This window comes from Cyprinus carpio, chromosome A17 (genome assembly GCF_018340385.1).
Source record: "Cyprinus carpio isolate SPL01 chromosome A17, ASM1834038v1, whole genome shotgun sequence".
NCBI classification, from domain to species: domain Eukaryota; kingdom Metazoa; phylum Chordata; class Actinopteri; order Cypriniformes; family Cyprinidae; genus Cyprinus; species Cyprinus carpio.
The window spans coordinates 20,142,078-20,160,600 of NC_056588.1; the positions used below are offsets into that span (position 1 = coordinate 20,142,078).

The following is an 18,523-nucleotide window of genomic DNA, read 5'->3' on the forward strand; positions in this document are numbered from 1 at the left end:
TGGCATTATGGCAAGCCGTTTTAGCATTAAATAACCTAGCTGTACTAGTCATATAATTTAGTTTTGACTCGTCGTAATTGGAGTTAAGATACCTACAATGTTATTATGACCAAAGTCCCTTTCAAGGAGTCTTTATTATGACTAGTCATATGCATTGAAGATATCTACAGTGTTATTTTTACTAGTCATAATATACATTCGAGATATCTACTGTGCTATTATGACTAGTCATATTCTTCCATCGACTTCCAGTGGAAAATGTTTTCTGATATCTACAAATGAGTTTGGACTGATAGAAATTGTAATTAAAGATATCTATAATTGATTTTGTAAGAGACATAATTGTAATTAAAGATATCTCAAATTACAATTTTACTAATGATAATTAAACTAGAGATATATCTAACTAAATTGCCATTAGTAAAAATTGTAATTCAAGACATCTCTAACTAGTGTTTGACTAGTCATAATCAAATTTCAGATATTCATAATTTTTAAAGATATCCAAAATACATTATTAGATGATGATTAGATTATTATCTGAAAGTAATTTATCACTAGTCAAATTACAGTTGTAGAAATCTTGAATTTTATTTTTGACCAAGCAAAACTTGAGATATCTTGAACTGGAATTCTTCCTAGTTAAAGCTCATTTAAAGATCTGCCATTTAATTATGGATATCTCAATCTGATTTTTGACTAGAAAGATCTTTGTTTGGGGAGATATCTGCACTTAGCTTTGTGACTAGTCAAAATTCCTTTATAGATATCTAAAATGTGCATGCAAATGCACCTTTGTTAAGCCCCATCTTAAAACATTTTATTAACCAATCCTACCTTGGAAACTGTTGTCTTCTGCCATTTTGTCTAAGAATTGTATAATAAAGTTATACCCAATTAATTCAAAATAAAAATGTAGCTGGTGCACGTGTAAAAGTGACGTAAGGTATGCAGAGAACACTCAATCTACACACATTATTTAAAGTTTTTAGAGATATCTCTAATCAGATTTCTTACTTGTCCAATTATAATTGCAAATATCTTTATTTACTACTCTTACTAATCAAATTATAATGATGTCTTGTCAAAATACAATTGTAAGTATTATGGATAGTCAAACCAGTTTTATTTCAATTCTGCCTGCCATAGTACTGAAACCTTACTGGTATGCATGCAGCAGCATTACTATACCTTCTATGGCTTATATATTTAAAAAAATATATTTTATAGAATTATGCAATAAGAGATTAAACCATTTTTTTAACAATGTGAATTTTATTATTAAAATATATTTTTGTAATTAAAGTTTTTTTTTTTATTAAAGTATGATCAATAAAACTGGATTTGTCTTATGACAGTTCAGATACTGAAAGCACATGTTGGGGATTTCTGAAGGAAAGTTTCAGGAATAACCCATCAATCTTTCATAGAGACACCACACTTTTATATCAAAGTTGTGAAAAGCTGTTTATTGCAGTTTACAACCTTGGAAATTGTCTAAAATATTCTGTTTTAAAATTAATGAGACGCATCACATTAAATACAAGAAAAGCAGGCGGTTTGTTAATTTTTTTTAATATTAATTTTAATGATTAGTTTGACTTTTAATATTAGATAAGAGGGAGGAATGAGGAGAGATGAAGTAAACATGGTTTTAAAACTTGAAAAGCAGAAAAAGTGCAGTCAGTTAAACAGGTTTTAAAAATGGAATGCAGAAAAGTGCGTCTTCATTCATTAAATATTTAATAGTATCTTACCAATATAAAGCTTACAACAGTTCAAAGTTCTAAATAGAAACTTTCAGACAAAATCTGTGAGGTATGTACATGGTCATGACGTCACCAGCCTGCATAAACAGGCTCAGCATCACAAGGGATTCCATAGAAGCGACCACGTGGGCGGTCTTTTCGCAGGAGGGGGGTCCGGGCAAGGGAAAGCTCGCTGTCATTATCTCTTCTCCTCCGCAGAACCAAAATAATGATGAAGAGAAGACCCACTGTGGAGGAGAAGAATCATTTAAGAGCGACAACTGACCTTTTGCTAAACCCCGCCTTAAAACATTACCAAACAATCTTAAATCGAATACTGACCAATTAATAAGTTCTATAATAAATTTAGCTTGATACCTCCTCCTCCAATAACAAGCAGTGCAATGGTAACAGGAGAAAGTTCACACGTCTCCCCTGCCTTTCTGAAGAAGGTCTCCATGCAGTAACCAGGGGCCGTGCTGCCCTCGGGACAGAACGCATCACTGGGACACTCGATCGGATTTACATCAGGACTCTGGTTTATATAGACAGAAGTACATTTATTCTATGTAGTGACACATATTTGTAATCATAAATATGCTCTCATTTAGAATGTTCTTAGATAAACGAGGAAGTATTAAAAAAAACAGTACATGATTTCCATTTTAAGCAAGAGGGACAAGTTCAGTGGTAACAGTAAAGACTGTGTGTGTGTTTAGAGGAAGTAATCACTCACAGGGCAGTAGTGGTTTTCAGGACACCGGTCACAGTTCTCCTGGCCCCAGTGGATCTGATAGAAACCCCTGCTGCAAATCTGACAAATGATTTGATGGGCAGGCTTGTGCATTCCTGTCAAAAAAATATTGATGACATTTGAGTTTCATAAGTGTGGAAATTCAGATTTTCTTATTCAACAAAAGACCTTCATTCATGTACTGTACTATGGCAAAACTTGTATATCACATTGTGTGTTTTTATCTTTTTCATTATTTTTTTTGTGTTTCTTGGTTTCATGGGTTTATGGGTTTTTGTAGTTTTATGGAAGTAAGTTTTTTTATTTTGTTTTTTTCTATAATTTGAGTAAGCAATGTGGCTAAAAGAAGATGATACCTGGGCGACAAGGTGTGCATTCTTTGGAAGCGGTCTGTAGAGCCTCTGAGCCTGCAGGACAGACCTGACACTGAGTACAGCTGGAGGAACTATCAAAGGGGCAGAAAGAAGAATTGTAACAAAGAAAATCTGTCAGTTCTGTGGCACTGCAATGACGCCGCTGTGACGACTAACATATTAGGAAAACAAAGCACAGCACTGAAATTTGAGAGAATGTCATCAAGTCTATGAATGGAGATGGTTCATTTTAATAGCCATATAATTTAACCTTTATGTAAACACATCAAAGCATTTAATCTGTAAATATCAAGATATTGTACTGATTCCTTAAAATAAAAACAAGAACAAAACTAAATATTATTAAATATCCAAAGTTGAATTTTTTTAATTACAAATCTAATAAAAATGTAATAAGTACACATAAATAAAAATAAAAGTGTATATTACTCAAAGTCTGTGATGTATTTATTTATGGTGCAGTGTTCAGAAAAGGAACTTACTTGCAGTACATGCCTTGTGGACATGGGTTACATGATGTTGAATTTTGCAAAGATGTGTAGAAACCTGATGCAAAAAGGAGAAGAAAAGAAACAGTACAATATATTTTGTATGCTTTATTAAATGTTTAATTTCAGATAACATTTTACATCTCATAACTGTACTATAAGGTATATAATACTTATGCTTTTTATTTTTCATAGATACATGTACTTTTATGTAATAAAGAATAATTTTTAATGATTCCAGTGAAATATACAATGATACACTTTTATGTATTTTAATAAAAAATTCTAAATGAATCTAAATTCTTATTTCCCCTCAGTATTTCAATAGTTGCATTTGCGTTTGTTTTTTCTCCACCTCTCAATATGTCAATTTATTTAGGTAGGAAAGCAGAATGAATGAATGAATGAATTTACATATGTATGCATGTCACTTGTTACCTGGTGCACAGGCTGTACAGGAGGCAGAGCCCGTGTTATTGCTGTAGGACCCAGTAGGACACGGCTGGCAGACGGGGCTTCCAGTGGAACTAATGAAAAAATGGTTAAAGCCTTGGCATGGAAAGACTGCATATGCTTCAAATAAACAACAGTGTAATACTTTCTCCTCTCACTTGCTGTAAAACCCAGATAAACAGGGCAGACAGCCCTGCTGTCCTGCTAGAGGCTGATAGAAACCCTGCACACACAGAAGACAGGCTCCAGGGAACACACACAGCCCGGCCTCAGGACAGCAAGAACACAACAGAGTTTCTGAGACCACAGAAAGAGAAAGTACATGTGTCAACTTCAACTTTTAAGACAACACGAAATCAAAATGAAACCAATTCACGTTCCTGACACACACAAAAGCACCCACCATTATCATAATAAGAGCCAGGAGCGCAGGCAGCACAGGTGGAAGTGTTGAGGCCGGAGCAGCTGAGCGCTGTAGTGCTGGGAGCAGCAGTGGTCATGTTTGCACTGGCTGTGGTGATCGTCACAGCAGGACTGAGTGTTGTCTGACTCATCACCACTCCTACACAACGACAGAAGACAAACCAGGTTCACATTAATCATGACACAATGGTCTAACCCACTTATGGACTGTAAACAGTTTATAAACCACAAAGAAGATCATAAAAGCAGTTAATATGACATGAACATCTCATTTTGGCCCAGTACTGTTGTGTGTTTTTATGGTCTGTTGATGTGTACTGTAAATGGCTCAGCATGGTTGTTACCCATCAGCAGAAAGGCAAACAGAGTCCTTATTGTGAATGTAATCACATTAGCCATGAGTTCGGTCACCCTCAGCAACACAAGCACCCACTGAAGAAATACAGTTATTCTGAGGGGATGGTCATATGACTGGATTTCACTCCAGAAATACCAGAACAAGCGAGGGACCCAGTTCTCTTCCAAGCTTTCACTACGTACTCAGAGGAAAATAGATGACTCTTACTGACTTGTTAATTAACATTTCAGATCATTTGAACAAATTCTTTGAAACACACAATTGGGTAATTTGACAAATAACATCGACACTGAAAAATGAATGAATCAGAGGTCATAAAAACTTAAATTACTACAGAACACTGTACAATAACCCATAGTCTTTGTTTACTAAGCAGAGCTGTATTCTGACATTTGATTTTGGTCTGCAGATCTGCAGGTAGCCTTGTTGGGTTTAGGCATGTCTTAGTTATCAGGAAGAATTTTGTTTTGTCAAAATATCTCTTTTGTCAAAAGATGTAGTAAATGTGTCTCTGTATTGAAAAACAACCACAAATAAATAAATTAATAAATACATACATATACATACATAAAGGAAACTGATTTTTAAAAACACTTAAACACAGTTATACATGTATATATATATTTTCTATTATAAAAATATTAAACATTAGGTCAAATAAGAATAAAGTCTAGATAGACATTTAATACTGATTTTAAAAAGGGGGCTTATTCACAAGCCAAAAGTTCAAAAAGTGAACCCTTTACATTTTTTCCTCACGACCATGGATGGCACTTCTATGTATTTTAAGATATCAGCTCAATGATAAAAGTTAAATATTAAAATGCGGGTTGACATTGTGTTAAAAGTCACAGTTTCTCAGTTAATTTGCTGTGATTCGGAAACTCACCCAAAACACAAGCGGTGGCGAGAACAGACAAAACTCCCAAACTCTCCATGATCCAGCGATTTACTTCAGGATCTGTTTATCCATCTGAATTCATCACGACAGACGACAACACTCGTGAAAGAGTGTATTACTGGCAACTGTGGAAGATTTCTGCTCTCATTCCCTCTTTCCCTCTTTCGAGGGCTCATCAATGTCATATGACACTAATCATGTGATCTGAATCAAAGACTGAAACCATTTACTGTTCTCTACCTCACTATTGTATCATCTACAAACACGAACTAAAGTGAGCACCATCCAGAAGTTATAAGACGTAATATTTAAAGTGGGTGACATATTAACAAGCTGGACGCCAGTCAAAGGTCCAAATGACAACATTCTTCTGCTTCTTGTTTTATGGCGGTTCACAGAAATGCAAAAGACGATATTTTTGAAGTCCCGCCCTCAAAACAGTCAACAGGACCCCTTACAGTTACTATGGTAACTGTACTTTATACACACACACACACACACACACAGTGGTAATTTGAAGGTCTGGGTTATTTGAAGAAGTAAAGAAATAGTTGCATTTCTGTCATTTCGCCCAAAGCTTGATTTGTTCTGCTTTACACAAGTGCCAGAGTCTATCTCTCGCACTGTCCAATCTGCTCCATTTCAGATGGATGGGAGAAAGTTTATTACCTACTTGAATATTCTGCACACCAAGCAGAAAAGATATGGTCTATTTTTCAACATATTTCCTCTTGACTGTTTATTATGATGTTCAGACTTGAGCATGCCCTGAGTAACACAGGATTTCACATCCATGGTAAACACAGCAACAAGTGAAGCCAGTTTGTAGACATAGTAACACTGATGGATTCAAATACTGCATAACAGATATACACATATAAAGGTTAGAATACAGAGTGCAAAACAGCCCTTTATGGTAAACAATAACAGAGATGTTCATTCAAAACAAGGCAAATACACACAGAAACAGTGTATCCTTGTGGCGCGGATGATTCAGAAGAGCATACAGTGATATGGAGAGACACAGAGGAGACTGACTTGACTGTTATTTATTTGGCAGTACAGAGATGTTCAAGTCCAGGCCTAAATACCCAGTGTATCCTTGTTTTGATCCAAAATGTCTTAAATTGTGTTCCGAAGATGAAGCCTCCCGGTTTCATCCAAATGTCTTAAATGGGTTCGAAAGACGATCCAAAATGTCTTAAATTGTGTTCCGAAGATGAACGGAGATTAATGACAACATTTTCATTTTGGGGTTGAGCAGTATACCACCTATTGAATATTTAACAGTTTTCTTTCTCTGTTTATTTATGGCTTGATATAACTTAGTAAACAATTTCAAAGCTATGATGTTCAGTGCAGAGGGCCTGCCACTGACAAACTTTATTTATTTTATTCTTAGTTTGTTTATCTTTTTTGCAATGTGACAAAATTGGTTGGTAGCCATCGACCTTCATAGTATTTCCATTCTATGGAAGTCAATGGCTACCTTCAACTGTTTGATCACCAACATACTTCAAAATATTTTCTTTTATGTTCAACAGAAAAAAAGAAGCTCATACAGGTTTGGAACAACTTGAGGTTTTTTCATTTTGGGGTGAACTATCCCTTTAAAAACCTTATTTAAATGGATCACTCGTCGCACCCCGGATAGACAGAGCAGTATTCACTCTAGCTGCTTGACTGACGTGTCTTTTTTTACATCCCTCACTGTCTTTGATTGAAACTTCTGGGCAACTCCATAGAGAACATGAGCCGCCACCGTCCCAAGTTCTGCTGCTCCCTCCACGTGGAACATTTGATCACCAAAGACGATGTGAGGTCTGATCTTTTCCAGCATGGGGCCTTTAGGGGCTCCTGCTAGGAAGAGGGCTTCATCTGTCTCTAGACCCCAGGAACGTAATGTCTTGAGGGCCCGGGTGCCTGAACTGGCTGCACTGCAAGCTGTAACCAAATAGGTGCGGATGGGACAGTCCAGGCGCTGACCTTTGGGATAGAATTTCTGTTGCAGTTTTCCCAGAGCTTCCAAGAACCCCTTAAGTGGTCCCTATGGAAAATGATAATAATCCACTGTTGACAGAAGTATAATATACTTGTTTCCTTGTGAAAAAGTGTTTACAGCAAACATTATTCACATTATAGATCAACAAATGGAGTTTAAACACATTTTTATAATCCACACAGTATAATATTGCACTGCTGTTACATTTAAATTGAACATACATGATCAAGAGGTTTATTTTCATGGGCTTTCTCATGCTCCAAGAATTTGTCCAGTCCATGAGTTTTGTAGAGTCTCTCCGACTCATCCGAGAAGAGAACGTCATCTCCATCAAAGGCTACTCGCAGCTGAGTCTCCGGCACCTCTGTGATTTTTCTGGGTGAGAATACTGTAGCTGATGTAGCTAATTTTATTATTATTATTATTATTATTTAGTGATGTCAAAGGTAATATGTTAAATAGATAGTCCACCCAAAATTTTTCTAAGGAAATTTGTAAATTAACAGCAGAACAGAATAGCAGAATTACTGTATACTAAAACTATCATATATATATATATATTTCTACTAGTTGCCAAGTCATATACATACTGTATACATAACTATACAGACATATTAAAAAAATAATAAAAATGACAACAAAACAAAAACACAACAAAATTACTAAAACTTATAAAGGAAGATATTTTAAAGAATGTTGGTAACCACACTGTTTCGGATCCCATTGACTTACATTGTATTTTTTGTCCATAAAATGGAAATCAACAGAAACAGAAACTATTTGGTTTCCAACATTCTTCAAAATATCTTTATGTTCCACAGAAAGAAAAAAAAAGAAAGCATGCAGGTTTGGAACAAAGTGAGGGTGGGTAAATGATGACAGAATTGTAATTTTAGGGTTGAAGTCCTGGTGTTTGTCCAGTTAAAAACAGAGCCTCGCAATCTTTTGACTTAAGGTAATGGTTAATTGAATTTATGAGCCGAAGTCCAACATGAGCATGATTGCTAGTCATAAGAACCACATCAAAGAGCTCTTCACTGTCTGGATAAAGCTCCCTGAGTCGAGAGTTCACTGTCTACACAGCACAGAAAAAGAACATTTCCCTCTATATCCATAGCTCTTGGAAAGAGATAACTGAATGACAAAAATAAATATTTTCTTCCCTTAAGGTGAAATAATTGTAAACAATTTTTAGATTCTCATTAATGATATCACTGCTAATCACTGATGTATGTAAGTACATTAGACTAGGTTGACCTTAATGAAGGGGAAAGTAGGCCCAGGTGCGAAGGGCTCGAGCTCAGGTTGGATCTGGTATTTCAGGTAATCCTCCATTCCCTGCTGCTCATAAATGTCCTGCTCTCGTTCCAAGAGGGCACAGGATGACACGGCAATGGTGATGGCATTCTGAGGCTTTGGCTGAATAAACATACTATTTTCTATTTGACTATTTGATTTTTTTTTTCAAATGTATTTCAAATTTTGACAGACAAACAGACAGACAGACAGATAGACAGACCGATAGATAGATAGATAGATAGATAGATAGATAGATAGATAGATAGATAGATAGATAGATAGATAGATAGATAGATAAAGCTATCCATTTACAGCAAATTGTTACAAACCTCACTGTTAGTCTAGGGGTTAAATGAAGTCGTAACAAAATGTAAATAAATAAAAAGTCTGACGGTCACATCAATCCCCTGATCCAGAAAAGCACAGCCACTAAATTAAGCAAATAACTTAATTTATTAATAACAAAAGGAAGCAAATCTTCAGGAGAGGGCCAGGCCAACATAACAAACAAAAAACCCTCTAGCTAAACACAAAAACTCTAAATATCCTTAACTAAAAAAAAAGAAAATAAATGACAGAGTCTTACCTATCTCCCTGTCTACCATAAACATAAACAAAATTTTATATCCAAAACAAATGGCACCCTCTCCCTACCGCTTCCTAAGAAAGACAAACAAAGGTATTTACATGAATTAGAAAATAACACAAAAGAATCATAAACACACCCACCATAACGTTCACACACACACACTCTCATAGTTTGTAATTAACAAGTTAATTCACAAAGTTCAGAGGTAATAAAGACCACACTTGGTCCCACTGAGATACACAAAATAACACCAATCTGGATCAGGACAAAGAGTGAGCGCGTAGCCGTCCAGTCCTCCAACATTATTTCTTTGCCGTCTTATACACCTTGGATCTCTGTAGCATTCACTCAGTACTGATGAATGATGGACATCAGCTGGAATCCAATTAGCAATCTATAACAGAGAGAGACAGAAAGAGCAGGAGAAGAAAACATGCAATGTCTAACTTGCCCCAGTAGGTGAAATCACTCTCCCAAGAGCGCACAATTCACAAATACGTCCACAGGACGTAACACCCCCACCACTAAGAATGCAAAAATAAATAAAAATAAGAAACAAAATAAAGACGTCGACCCAAATCTCTCCTAGATAGTGAATACATTAATCGGGTACCACTCTTAACTTCTTGAAAGGGCATCTGCCATAACATTCTCCACCCCCTTCTTGTGACGAATATCTAAGCTGTACTCTTGTAGAGTAAGAGACCACCGTAACAACCGTTGATTAGCACCTAACATACGAGAGAGAAACACCAGGGGATTATGATCAGTATATACCACAATAGGACTAATACTACTACCCAGGTACACATCAAAATGCTTGAGCGCTAACAACAGTGCAAGGGCCTCTTTTTCAATTACACTATAATTCCGTTGAGCTCCAATGAACTTTTTTAGAAAAATAGGAGACAGGATGTTCAACACAAGCTTGATCCTCCTGTAACAATACAGCTCCAGCACCATTGTCACTCGCATCCACCTGTGATTTAAAAGTCCTTGTAAAATCAGGTGCAGAGAGAACAGGAGCCTGACAAAGGAGATCCTTTGCTGCTTCAAAAGCAAGTTGACATTCGGGTAGACCACACAAACTCTTGTTTTATACTGAGGAGATCTGTGAGTGGACAGACCAAGGTGGAAAAATTTGAACAAAAAGCTCGATAGTAAACACTCATCCCCAGAAAACGTCTTAGTTCACGTTTATTAGATGGAACAGGAAACTGAAGAATAGCTGCTATTTTAGCATCAATTGGTTTTACCAGTCCCTGACCCACTTGCTTTCCCAAATAGGTAATTGTACCTTTAGCAAATTCACACTTTGCCAGATTTAGTGTCAATGAAGCGGTCCTTAAACGACTACAAACTTCTCTGAGTGTTTCTAAGTGTTGTACCCAATCATCTGAATGAATCACAATATCATCCAGGTACACTTCACAATTTGAGACTCCCGAAAGAACTTGATGCATCATCCTCTGGAATGTAGCAGGTGCATTTCTCATCCCAAAAGCTAAAACGGTGTATTGTAGAAAGCTATCAGGGGTTACAAATGCAGATATCTCAGAGGTTCGTTTAGTGAGGGGCACCTGCCAATATCCCTTCAATAAGTCCAACTTAGTAACATATTTAGCTGAACCAACTTGATCCACGCAGTCTTCAATTCTAGGAAGAGGAAAGGAGTCAGGCTTTGTTACATCATTGACTTTACGGTAATCCGTACAAAATCGAAAGGTTGAATCTGGTTTAGGTACCAGCAAGCAGGGAGAGCTCCATGGGCTCTGACTGGGCACGGCCATACCATGTTTTAACAGGTAGTCAACTTCTACTTTTATAACTTCCCGCTTTCGTGGATTTAGTCTGTAAGGGTGTTGTTTTATTGGTTTTGGCATTCCACACATCAATGTCATGAGCACAGACAGATGTTCTACCGGGGACATCACTAAACAAGATAGAAAAAGTACTCAACAACTCCAACAAGTCATGAGACTGTTCTGCAGTCAGATGTGAAAGAAAACAGGAGGGATCTTGTAATATAGCAGAATTCTGAAGGCGGGTGGGAGAAATAGGAAAGCCTCCGCCTTGCAGTTCATCCTCGTCCGTAGAGGATGTAGCTATTACACTCACAGTAGCAGCAGCAGCACAAGTTAAGAGAGAATCAACCTGCTTGCTATTGTTATCAGATGATGTTCTACTCACATAAGCTTTAAGGCGATTCACATGACATACACGATTCTTGCACTTTCGGTCCGGTGTAGCAACAACATAGTTGGTCTCATTCAAACTCCTTTCAATCAAATACGGACCAGCAAATTTGGCATGTAGAATCGACCCAGGCATTGGCAGCAAAACTAAAACCTGATCACCAGGTGAAAAGTCTCGTTTTACACTTTTTACATCAAACCGTTCTTTCTTTCATTTTTACCTGAGTTTCAGACAGATGTAACTTAGCCAGGGTCTCGTGCTTTACCTAGCTTTTCACTGATGGAGGTAACATACTCATCAACAGGCACAGGTCTAGATGGCTGGCTTAACAACTGATCACTTAGTAATTTTAACGGACCCCGCATAGTGTGCCCAAACACGAGTTCAGCAGGGCTGAAACCAAGAGACTCCTGTACAGTCTCTCTGGTTGCAAACATCAAATAAGGAAGACCCTCAGCCCAGTCTCTACCAGTCTCGATACAATAACATCGCAACATCGCTTTGAGGGTTTGGTGAAACCTTTCCAAGGCCCCCTGGGATTCGGGATGATAGGCACTAGACATTTGATGGCCAATACCCAGCATCCCTAAAGCCTGCCTGAAAACCTTGGAGGTAAAATTCGAACCCTGATCACTCTGTATAATCCTTGGTAATCCAAACGTTGTACAGAACTTAAGAAGCTCTTTTACCACCCACCTTAGCCCTCAATGTACGTAATGGAATTGCTTTCAACAAAACGGGTGGTCGCACACATTATTGTGAAGATATACTGATGTCCTGCTTTCCCTTTTGGCAGTGGTCCGACACAGTCAATAATCAGTCGGGTCAAATGGATCATCTACAACAGGAATCGGACAAAGGGGGTGCGGGAGGAATTTTCTGATTCGGCTTGCTTGCCATCTGGCAAACATGGCATGAGTTACAGTATTTAGAAACAGAGTTCTTAAGTCCAGGCCAGAAAAAGTATCTAGAAATGCGGTAATTAAGTTTTAGTTATACCAACATGTCCAGAAAGAAAATTCTCATGGGCAAGTTTCAAAACCTGTTGCCGATAAGTAGATGGCAAAACTATTTGCTGCACCTCCTGCCAGCCAAGCTCTTCCTTCGGTGGTTTCCATCTGCGCATCAGCAAGCCCTCCTCCCAAAAGTAAACCACCCCTGAATTAGAATCATGGACACTATTCTCAACAGCCTTTATGCACTTGGCCAGAAGGAAGGGTCTGCTCTCTGTGCAACAGCTAAAGAGTCTCTCCCCACCTTCAAGGAAGGCTCCATTTCACCCTCCTCCCTTCCAGAAGGTACATCAACATCAGAATCTGGTGGTATAAACAGAGCACATTCCACAGTCTTAGGCACGTCATTAGCTATAAAAGAGGTTGACAGATCTACTATTTCTTTAAACTTCTGTGCTTGAGCATGAGTAACCACACAAGAGGGGAACACAGACGGAAACTTTATCAGCTAAATCATCGTTTTGGGAAGTATTAGGCATGCGGGGTCACAATAGGTGTAGGGAAAACTAGGCCACCTGCAAGATCATTCCCCAGAATCAAGTCAACACCCTCTACAGGTAACTGTTCCACGCACAGCCAAGTTGACTACCCCACTAACAATATCAGATTTCAAGTATGCAGTATGAAGTGGTACATTCACACAACGCATCTCAATTCCACGTACCAATACTTCCTGACCAGTAAAAGTAGTATCGGAAAACGGCAAGATTCCTGCAGATATAAACGATTGAGCTGCCCCCGTATCACGCAGAATTGTTACAGGCTTAAACTCCGAATCACACGATAACGAGACTGTTACCCTAAACAAAAAAGGCTGATACATCTCTTTATCAGTGTTAGATTGTACAAAATCAACAAGTGCAACATTTTTAGTCTTAGAAGCACCACTCTTCTGCTTCCATGCTCTACAATCCGCAATCAGATCATTTGAATCTAGGCAAAAAAAACAAACTCGCTTGTCAGCACCCCCATTTGATTTACGAGTCACTTCATTTTTAAACGGACGTGCAACACGCTGCACCGAATTTTTCCACCTGCATTTTGACATTTGCACCCAAAGAAAAAAACATTCTTGTGTGTCAGCAGCACAAATTCGTCTGCCAAAACTGCAGCATCAGCTAGAGAAGTGACCTTCTGTTCATTTAAATACACAACAATGTTAGCCGGAACGCAATTTTTAAACTCTTCTAACAAGATTAACTCCTGTATTTCCTCCAGGGATGTAACCTTGCTAGAAAGACACCACTTTTCGAAAAGCACTTTCTTTTCTCTCACAAATTCAACAAAAGTTTGTTTGACTGTTTTCATATGCCCCCGAAACTTCTGCCGATAAGCCTCTGGGACCAACTCATATGCCCGCAAAACAGCAGACTTTACTGTTTCATAGTCAAGGGAACCTTCAATAGGTAAGGCCGAGCAAACCTCTTGAGCTTTCCCTGTTAGACTGCATTGCAACAGCAAAGCCCACATCTCTTTTGGCCATTTTAGTTTACTAGCAATTCTCTCAAACGCAACAAAGTAGGAATCGACTTCAGCCTCCCTAAATGGAGGTACCAGTCTAATATACCTACTAACGTCAAATGAATCACTCGCAGTAGATCTAGAAAAATCTTCAGTTCCAGTGCTATTTACGGGTGAGGATATGGAACTACTCAGAATACGTGGAACTGGAATTGGCCTTTTGGCCAACCGCTCAGATTCCAAATCCAATTTACGGATCTCAATATCTCTTTCCGCCTGTTTTTCTAATATACGAAACCTAATCATCTCCGCCTCGCATTCTTGCTTCTTAATTAAAAGATCCATCTCTTTCAATTTTAAAGCAATCTTTGGATCCTGAGGCACAGAATCAAAATTTGGACTTGCCTCTTTAGGATCCACTGCCAGCTCATCCTCATCACCAGATTGTCTAGGTAAAATACCTGCAGTTGTCAATTTCTCCTGAAGATCTTGTTTAAGCACTTGTTTTAGTGGCCTCCCTCTCAATCCTAATATTGAAGAATTCCGCAATTAAAACCAAATCTTTTTTTCTACATCTATTAAAGACCTCAATCGTGGGCATGAGAGTAAACGCTGTCAAATCGAATTCCATTATTTCCCTTCTTTACTCCTTCCCCACCCACAAATGAAAACAGTCAAAACGTTAGAAGAAGAGAGAAAAACTCACCATACACAAACCGCGACCCATCGAATCACGATCGTACAAACAGACTTCAGTCTTGGACAAACAGAGCAAAACTTCCAATTTGCGATCCGAAAAATAAACGAACTCACTTCTCAATAAAAAAAAAATAAATGACGGGCGAGCCACTTGTTGTTAAAATCATTGTTGTTATAGGGGTTAAATGAAGTCGTAACAAAATGTAAATAAATAAAAAGTCTGACGGTCACATCAATCCCCTGATCCAGAAAAGCACAGCCACTAAATTAAGCAAATAACTTAATTTATTAATAACAAAAGGAAGCAAATCTTCAGGAGAGGGCCAGGCCAACATAACAAACAAAAAACCCTCTAGCTAAACACAAAAACTCTAAATATCCTTAACTAAAAAAAAAAGAAAATAAATGACAGAGTCTTACCTATCTCCCTGTCTACCATAAACATAAACAAAATTTTATATCCAAAACAAATGGCACCCTCTCCTACCGCTTCCTAAGAAAGACAAACAAAGGTATTTACATAAATTAGAAAAATAAACACAAAAGAATCATAAAACACACCCACCATAACGTTCACACACACTCTCATAGTTTGTAATTTAACAAGTTAATTCACAAAGTTCAGAGATAATAAAGACCACACTTGGTCCCACTGAGATACACAAACTAAACACCCATCTGGATCAGGACAAAGAGTGAGCGCGTAGCCCGTCAGTCCTCCAGCATTATTTCTTTGCCGTCTTATACACCTTGGATCTCTGTAGCATTCACTCAGTACTGATGAATGATGGACCATCAGCTGGAATCCAATTAGCAATCTATAACAGAGAGAGACAGAAAGAGCAGGAGAAGAAAACATGCAATGTCTAACTTGCCCAGTAGGTGAAATCACTCTCCCAAGAGCGCACAATTCACAAATACGTCCACAGGACGTAACAAAATGCTATAGACAAAATTGCCAACAAACAACTTCAAATAAATAAATAAAAGTAAAATATTGGTCATTAACCAATAAAAGTTTTTAGACAGACAGACAGACAGACAGACAGACATAGACCTAGATAGTAAACCTGTACAATAAGACAAAAAAAAAAAAAAAAAAAAAAATGCACAAATGTTATTTCAAATAAATAAGCAAACAAACAAACCATTTCATTTCAATTTCAAATGCTTTTAGGAAAACAGATAGACATTAAAATAAAATAAAATAAAATAAAATAAAATAAAATAATAAAATAAATGTATAGCCTAAAGAACAAAAAATGCCATTAAAAATATTAAATGTTATTTAAATAAACAAATAAGACAATAAAGCAAAAAATGTCAAACAACCAATTTCAAATGTTTTTAGACAGACAACAGATAGAAAGACAGACAGATGATATTAAACTAATAAACAAACATAAACAACAAACAAACCATGCAATAAGGCCAAGAATGTCAATCATTTCAGTTTCAAATGTTTTTAGGTAAAAAGGACATTAATTAAATAAATTAATAAACAAATAAATAGCCTATTCAATAAGAAAAAAATGTCATTAACAATAGCCTATCAAATGTTATTTAAATAAACAAATAACGCAATAAAACAAAACCAAAAACTGTCAAACAGCCCATTTCAAATGTTTTTTAGACATTAGACAGTCAGATATATGTAAATAAATAAATAAATGAGTGGCCAAACGTAACGTCCTAAAAAACAAACACTTTTTTAAATTCTCCTTAAATCGATGCGTAATCTGTTTCTGCAGTTATTGAAGCACTGTATAAAAGCAACTGACTTCAAGCGCGTCTTCGTGTCCTTTTTTCTAAATATGTACAATCGCTCCTACCAAATTCTGCGCAGCGATTTTATTTCGGATCATGGTCCTCTTGAGCTGCCTTGTGATTTTGTCTGCTGATACACTGTTGAATAGGCTACAGGTTTTACTGCACCAGACGCTCCCACGGTCACGCCGAAGCGCTCGCGCCAATCTTTAATGTCCCGCTGATGATGCAGACACCTCGGTGCGCTCAACACGATCACAACCGGTCGCTATATTATAAAGAACTTGGCTACAGACTCACCGGTGTAGGTTTCTTGCTGGGACTCGACTGGTTACAGGTCTCCTTCCTCTCCCCAAAAGTGTGCGTCTCTGTCATTACTGGTTTATTCGTGACGAGCAGCTGAGAGACTGATGGTCAGAGGAGCCCTGCTCTGTAAGACCTTCACATACATGCACACACTGGACAGTCACATCCCCTGGAGCTAAGCACAGCCCAAAGAGCAATCATCGGAGCACACACTGATTTAGACAGAAGGGGACGGCTGCTGTCACCATCACCATCACATCTCCATCATCTGCTGCTTCTGGGAATCATGATGGAGGGTCTTCCTGTGGCAGCTATGAGTGTGGGTGTACTGTACATAGTGCTAGTTTGTGTTTTTACATCATCTGCAAATGGAGGAAATGCTTTTTTGGGCTCTGGGGATCTCAGGCAAATCTCAGAGATGTTCCCATGACAACTGCTGGTGTTAAGAAGTACCTAAAAGAGAGGGAAAGCCCTTCTTGATCAGCACTAATGCACAAGAGCACTTCATAATGACTCTGAAGACATACTGTGCTGTGTACACTGTATTTTTTTCTTTCATGAGGCTCAAAAAAGGAATATGAGCAAGTTATGTACTATTCAGACATGTCCAGGAGGATTTATTTAAAATGTTTTAGAAAGAAGTCTCTTATGCTCATCAACGCTGCATTTATTTGATCTAGAATACAGTAAAACAGTCTTATTCTGATGTATGATTGCAATTTAAAATAAATGTTTTCTATTTTAATATATTTTAAAATATAATTTATTCTTATGATGGTAAAGCTGAATTTTCTGCAGTCATTTTTCCAGTCTTCAGTGTCACATGATCCTTCAGAAATCATTCTGATACACTGATTTGGTGCTCAAGAAACATTAATCATAATTTTTGAAAAGAGTTGTGCTGCTTAGTATTTTTGTGGAAAGGTCAAGATTTTTGGATGAATTAAAAAAAAAAAATTCTAGCTAGACAGAATGATTTAAGCATTTAGTCCAATGAAAATTGGGTATGTGATCTTAATATCCACTATGTATCTCAGAATAGGGCAATGCATCTTGTGACAAAGACTCAGAAAAAGAATAGCAGAGAGCTCCAGTTATGTTAAGAAAACTTCATTTATTACTTTCATTGCATGACATAAATACTTAGTAGGCTTCGAAAAGTTCTTCTTTACATCTTATTAGACTGAACCGGCCATTACAAAATAAGAACAAGCTTTGAATAAATAGAGTAAATTCTCTCATTGTGATTCTCTTTATACAGAAAAAGTAATTTTGTACATATATAATTTCATTATTTTTGTTCTCTGTAAAATAAAGCATCTGTTTAATTTTAAAGACTCATATCTTATTTTTAATTAATACAAAAAACACAAGGCGGCAAAAAAAGAAAAAAAAAAGAATGAGAATTGGAAGAGGGCACAAATCAGAAACTGAGTTTATCACATGACAGGCTGGAAGATGAGTCTGCAGACGCTGAACCTGCCGTCCGAGGAAGTATTCGACATTTGCCACACCATCTCACTTCAAAACCAAATTACATTCCAAGTCCAGCTGTAGAAATCAATCCCTCAGTATCATGCCAATGTACAATCAATCATTCCTGAGGAACAGTCATGATATCAAAACAGGAAGCAACCAGAAAAAGCAAAGAATTGTTCCATTCGGCTACTTGACGTACCGCTAAACAGCGAT

The 18,523-nt window shown here is 37.3% G+C and overlaps 2 protein-coding genes across 2 annotated transcripts; both read right to left on the reverse strand.

Annotated features, from left to right (window-relative positions):
• Window positions 1-1,686: 1,686 nt before the first annotated feature.
• On the reverse strand, window positions 1,687-5,810 carry LOC109064959 (laminin subunit alpha-5-like). Its single transcript, XM_042774360.1, has 9 exons — window positions 5,488-5,810; window positions 4,221-4,379; window positions 3,976-4,114; window positions 3,803-3,891; window positions 3,359-3,422; window positions 2,859-2,947; window positions 2,485-2,597; window positions 2,127-2,283; window positions 1,687-1,996 (listed from the first exon to the last, which is right to left on the reverse strand). Exons 1-9 carry the CDS (start codon window positions 5,534-5,536, stop codon window positions 1,839-1,841), a joined length of 1,017 nt encoding a protein of 338 aa, XP_042630294.1. The 5' UTR covers window positions 5,537-5,810; the 3' UTR covers window positions 1,687-1,838.
• A 923-nt stretch (window positions 5,811-6,733) lies between these two features.
• LOC122148198 (cytosolic 5'-nucleotidase 1A-like) lies at window positions 6,734-17,522 on the reverse strand. Its single transcript, XM_042774361.1, has 2 exons — window positions 16,826-17,522; window positions 6,734-7,546 (listed from the first exon to the last, which is right to left on the reverse strand). Exons 1-2 carry the CDS (start codon window positions 16,898-16,900, stop codon window positions 7,166-7,168), a joined length of 456 nt encoding a protein of 151 aa, XP_042630295.1. The 5' UTR covers window positions 16,901-17,522; the 3' UTR covers window positions 6,734-7,165.
• Window positions 17,523-18,523: the final 1,001 nt, after the last annotated feature.

Coding starts and splice junctions, on each gene's coding strand:
- LOC109064959 (XM_042774360.1), bottom strand. CDS start 5,536: ATGGAGAGTTTGGGAGTTTTGTCTGTTCTCGCCACCGCTTGTGTTTTG. Junction 3,423..3,802: donor CTGTACAGCCTGTGCACCAG/GTAACAAGTGAC, acceptor TTTTTGCATCAG/GTTTCTACACATCTTTGCAA. Junction 2,598..2,858: donor ATGCACACCTTGTCGCCCAG/GTATCATCTTCT, acceptor TTTTTTTGACAG/GAATGCACAAGCCTGCCCAT.
- LOC122148198 (XM_042774361.1), bottom strand. CDS start 16,900: ATGACAGAGACGCACACTTTTGGGGAGAGGAAGGAGACCTGTAACCAG. Junction 7,547..16,825: donor CCAGCAAGAAACCTACACCG/GTGAGTCTGTAG, acceptor CATTTTCCATAG/GGACCACTTAAGGGGTTCTT.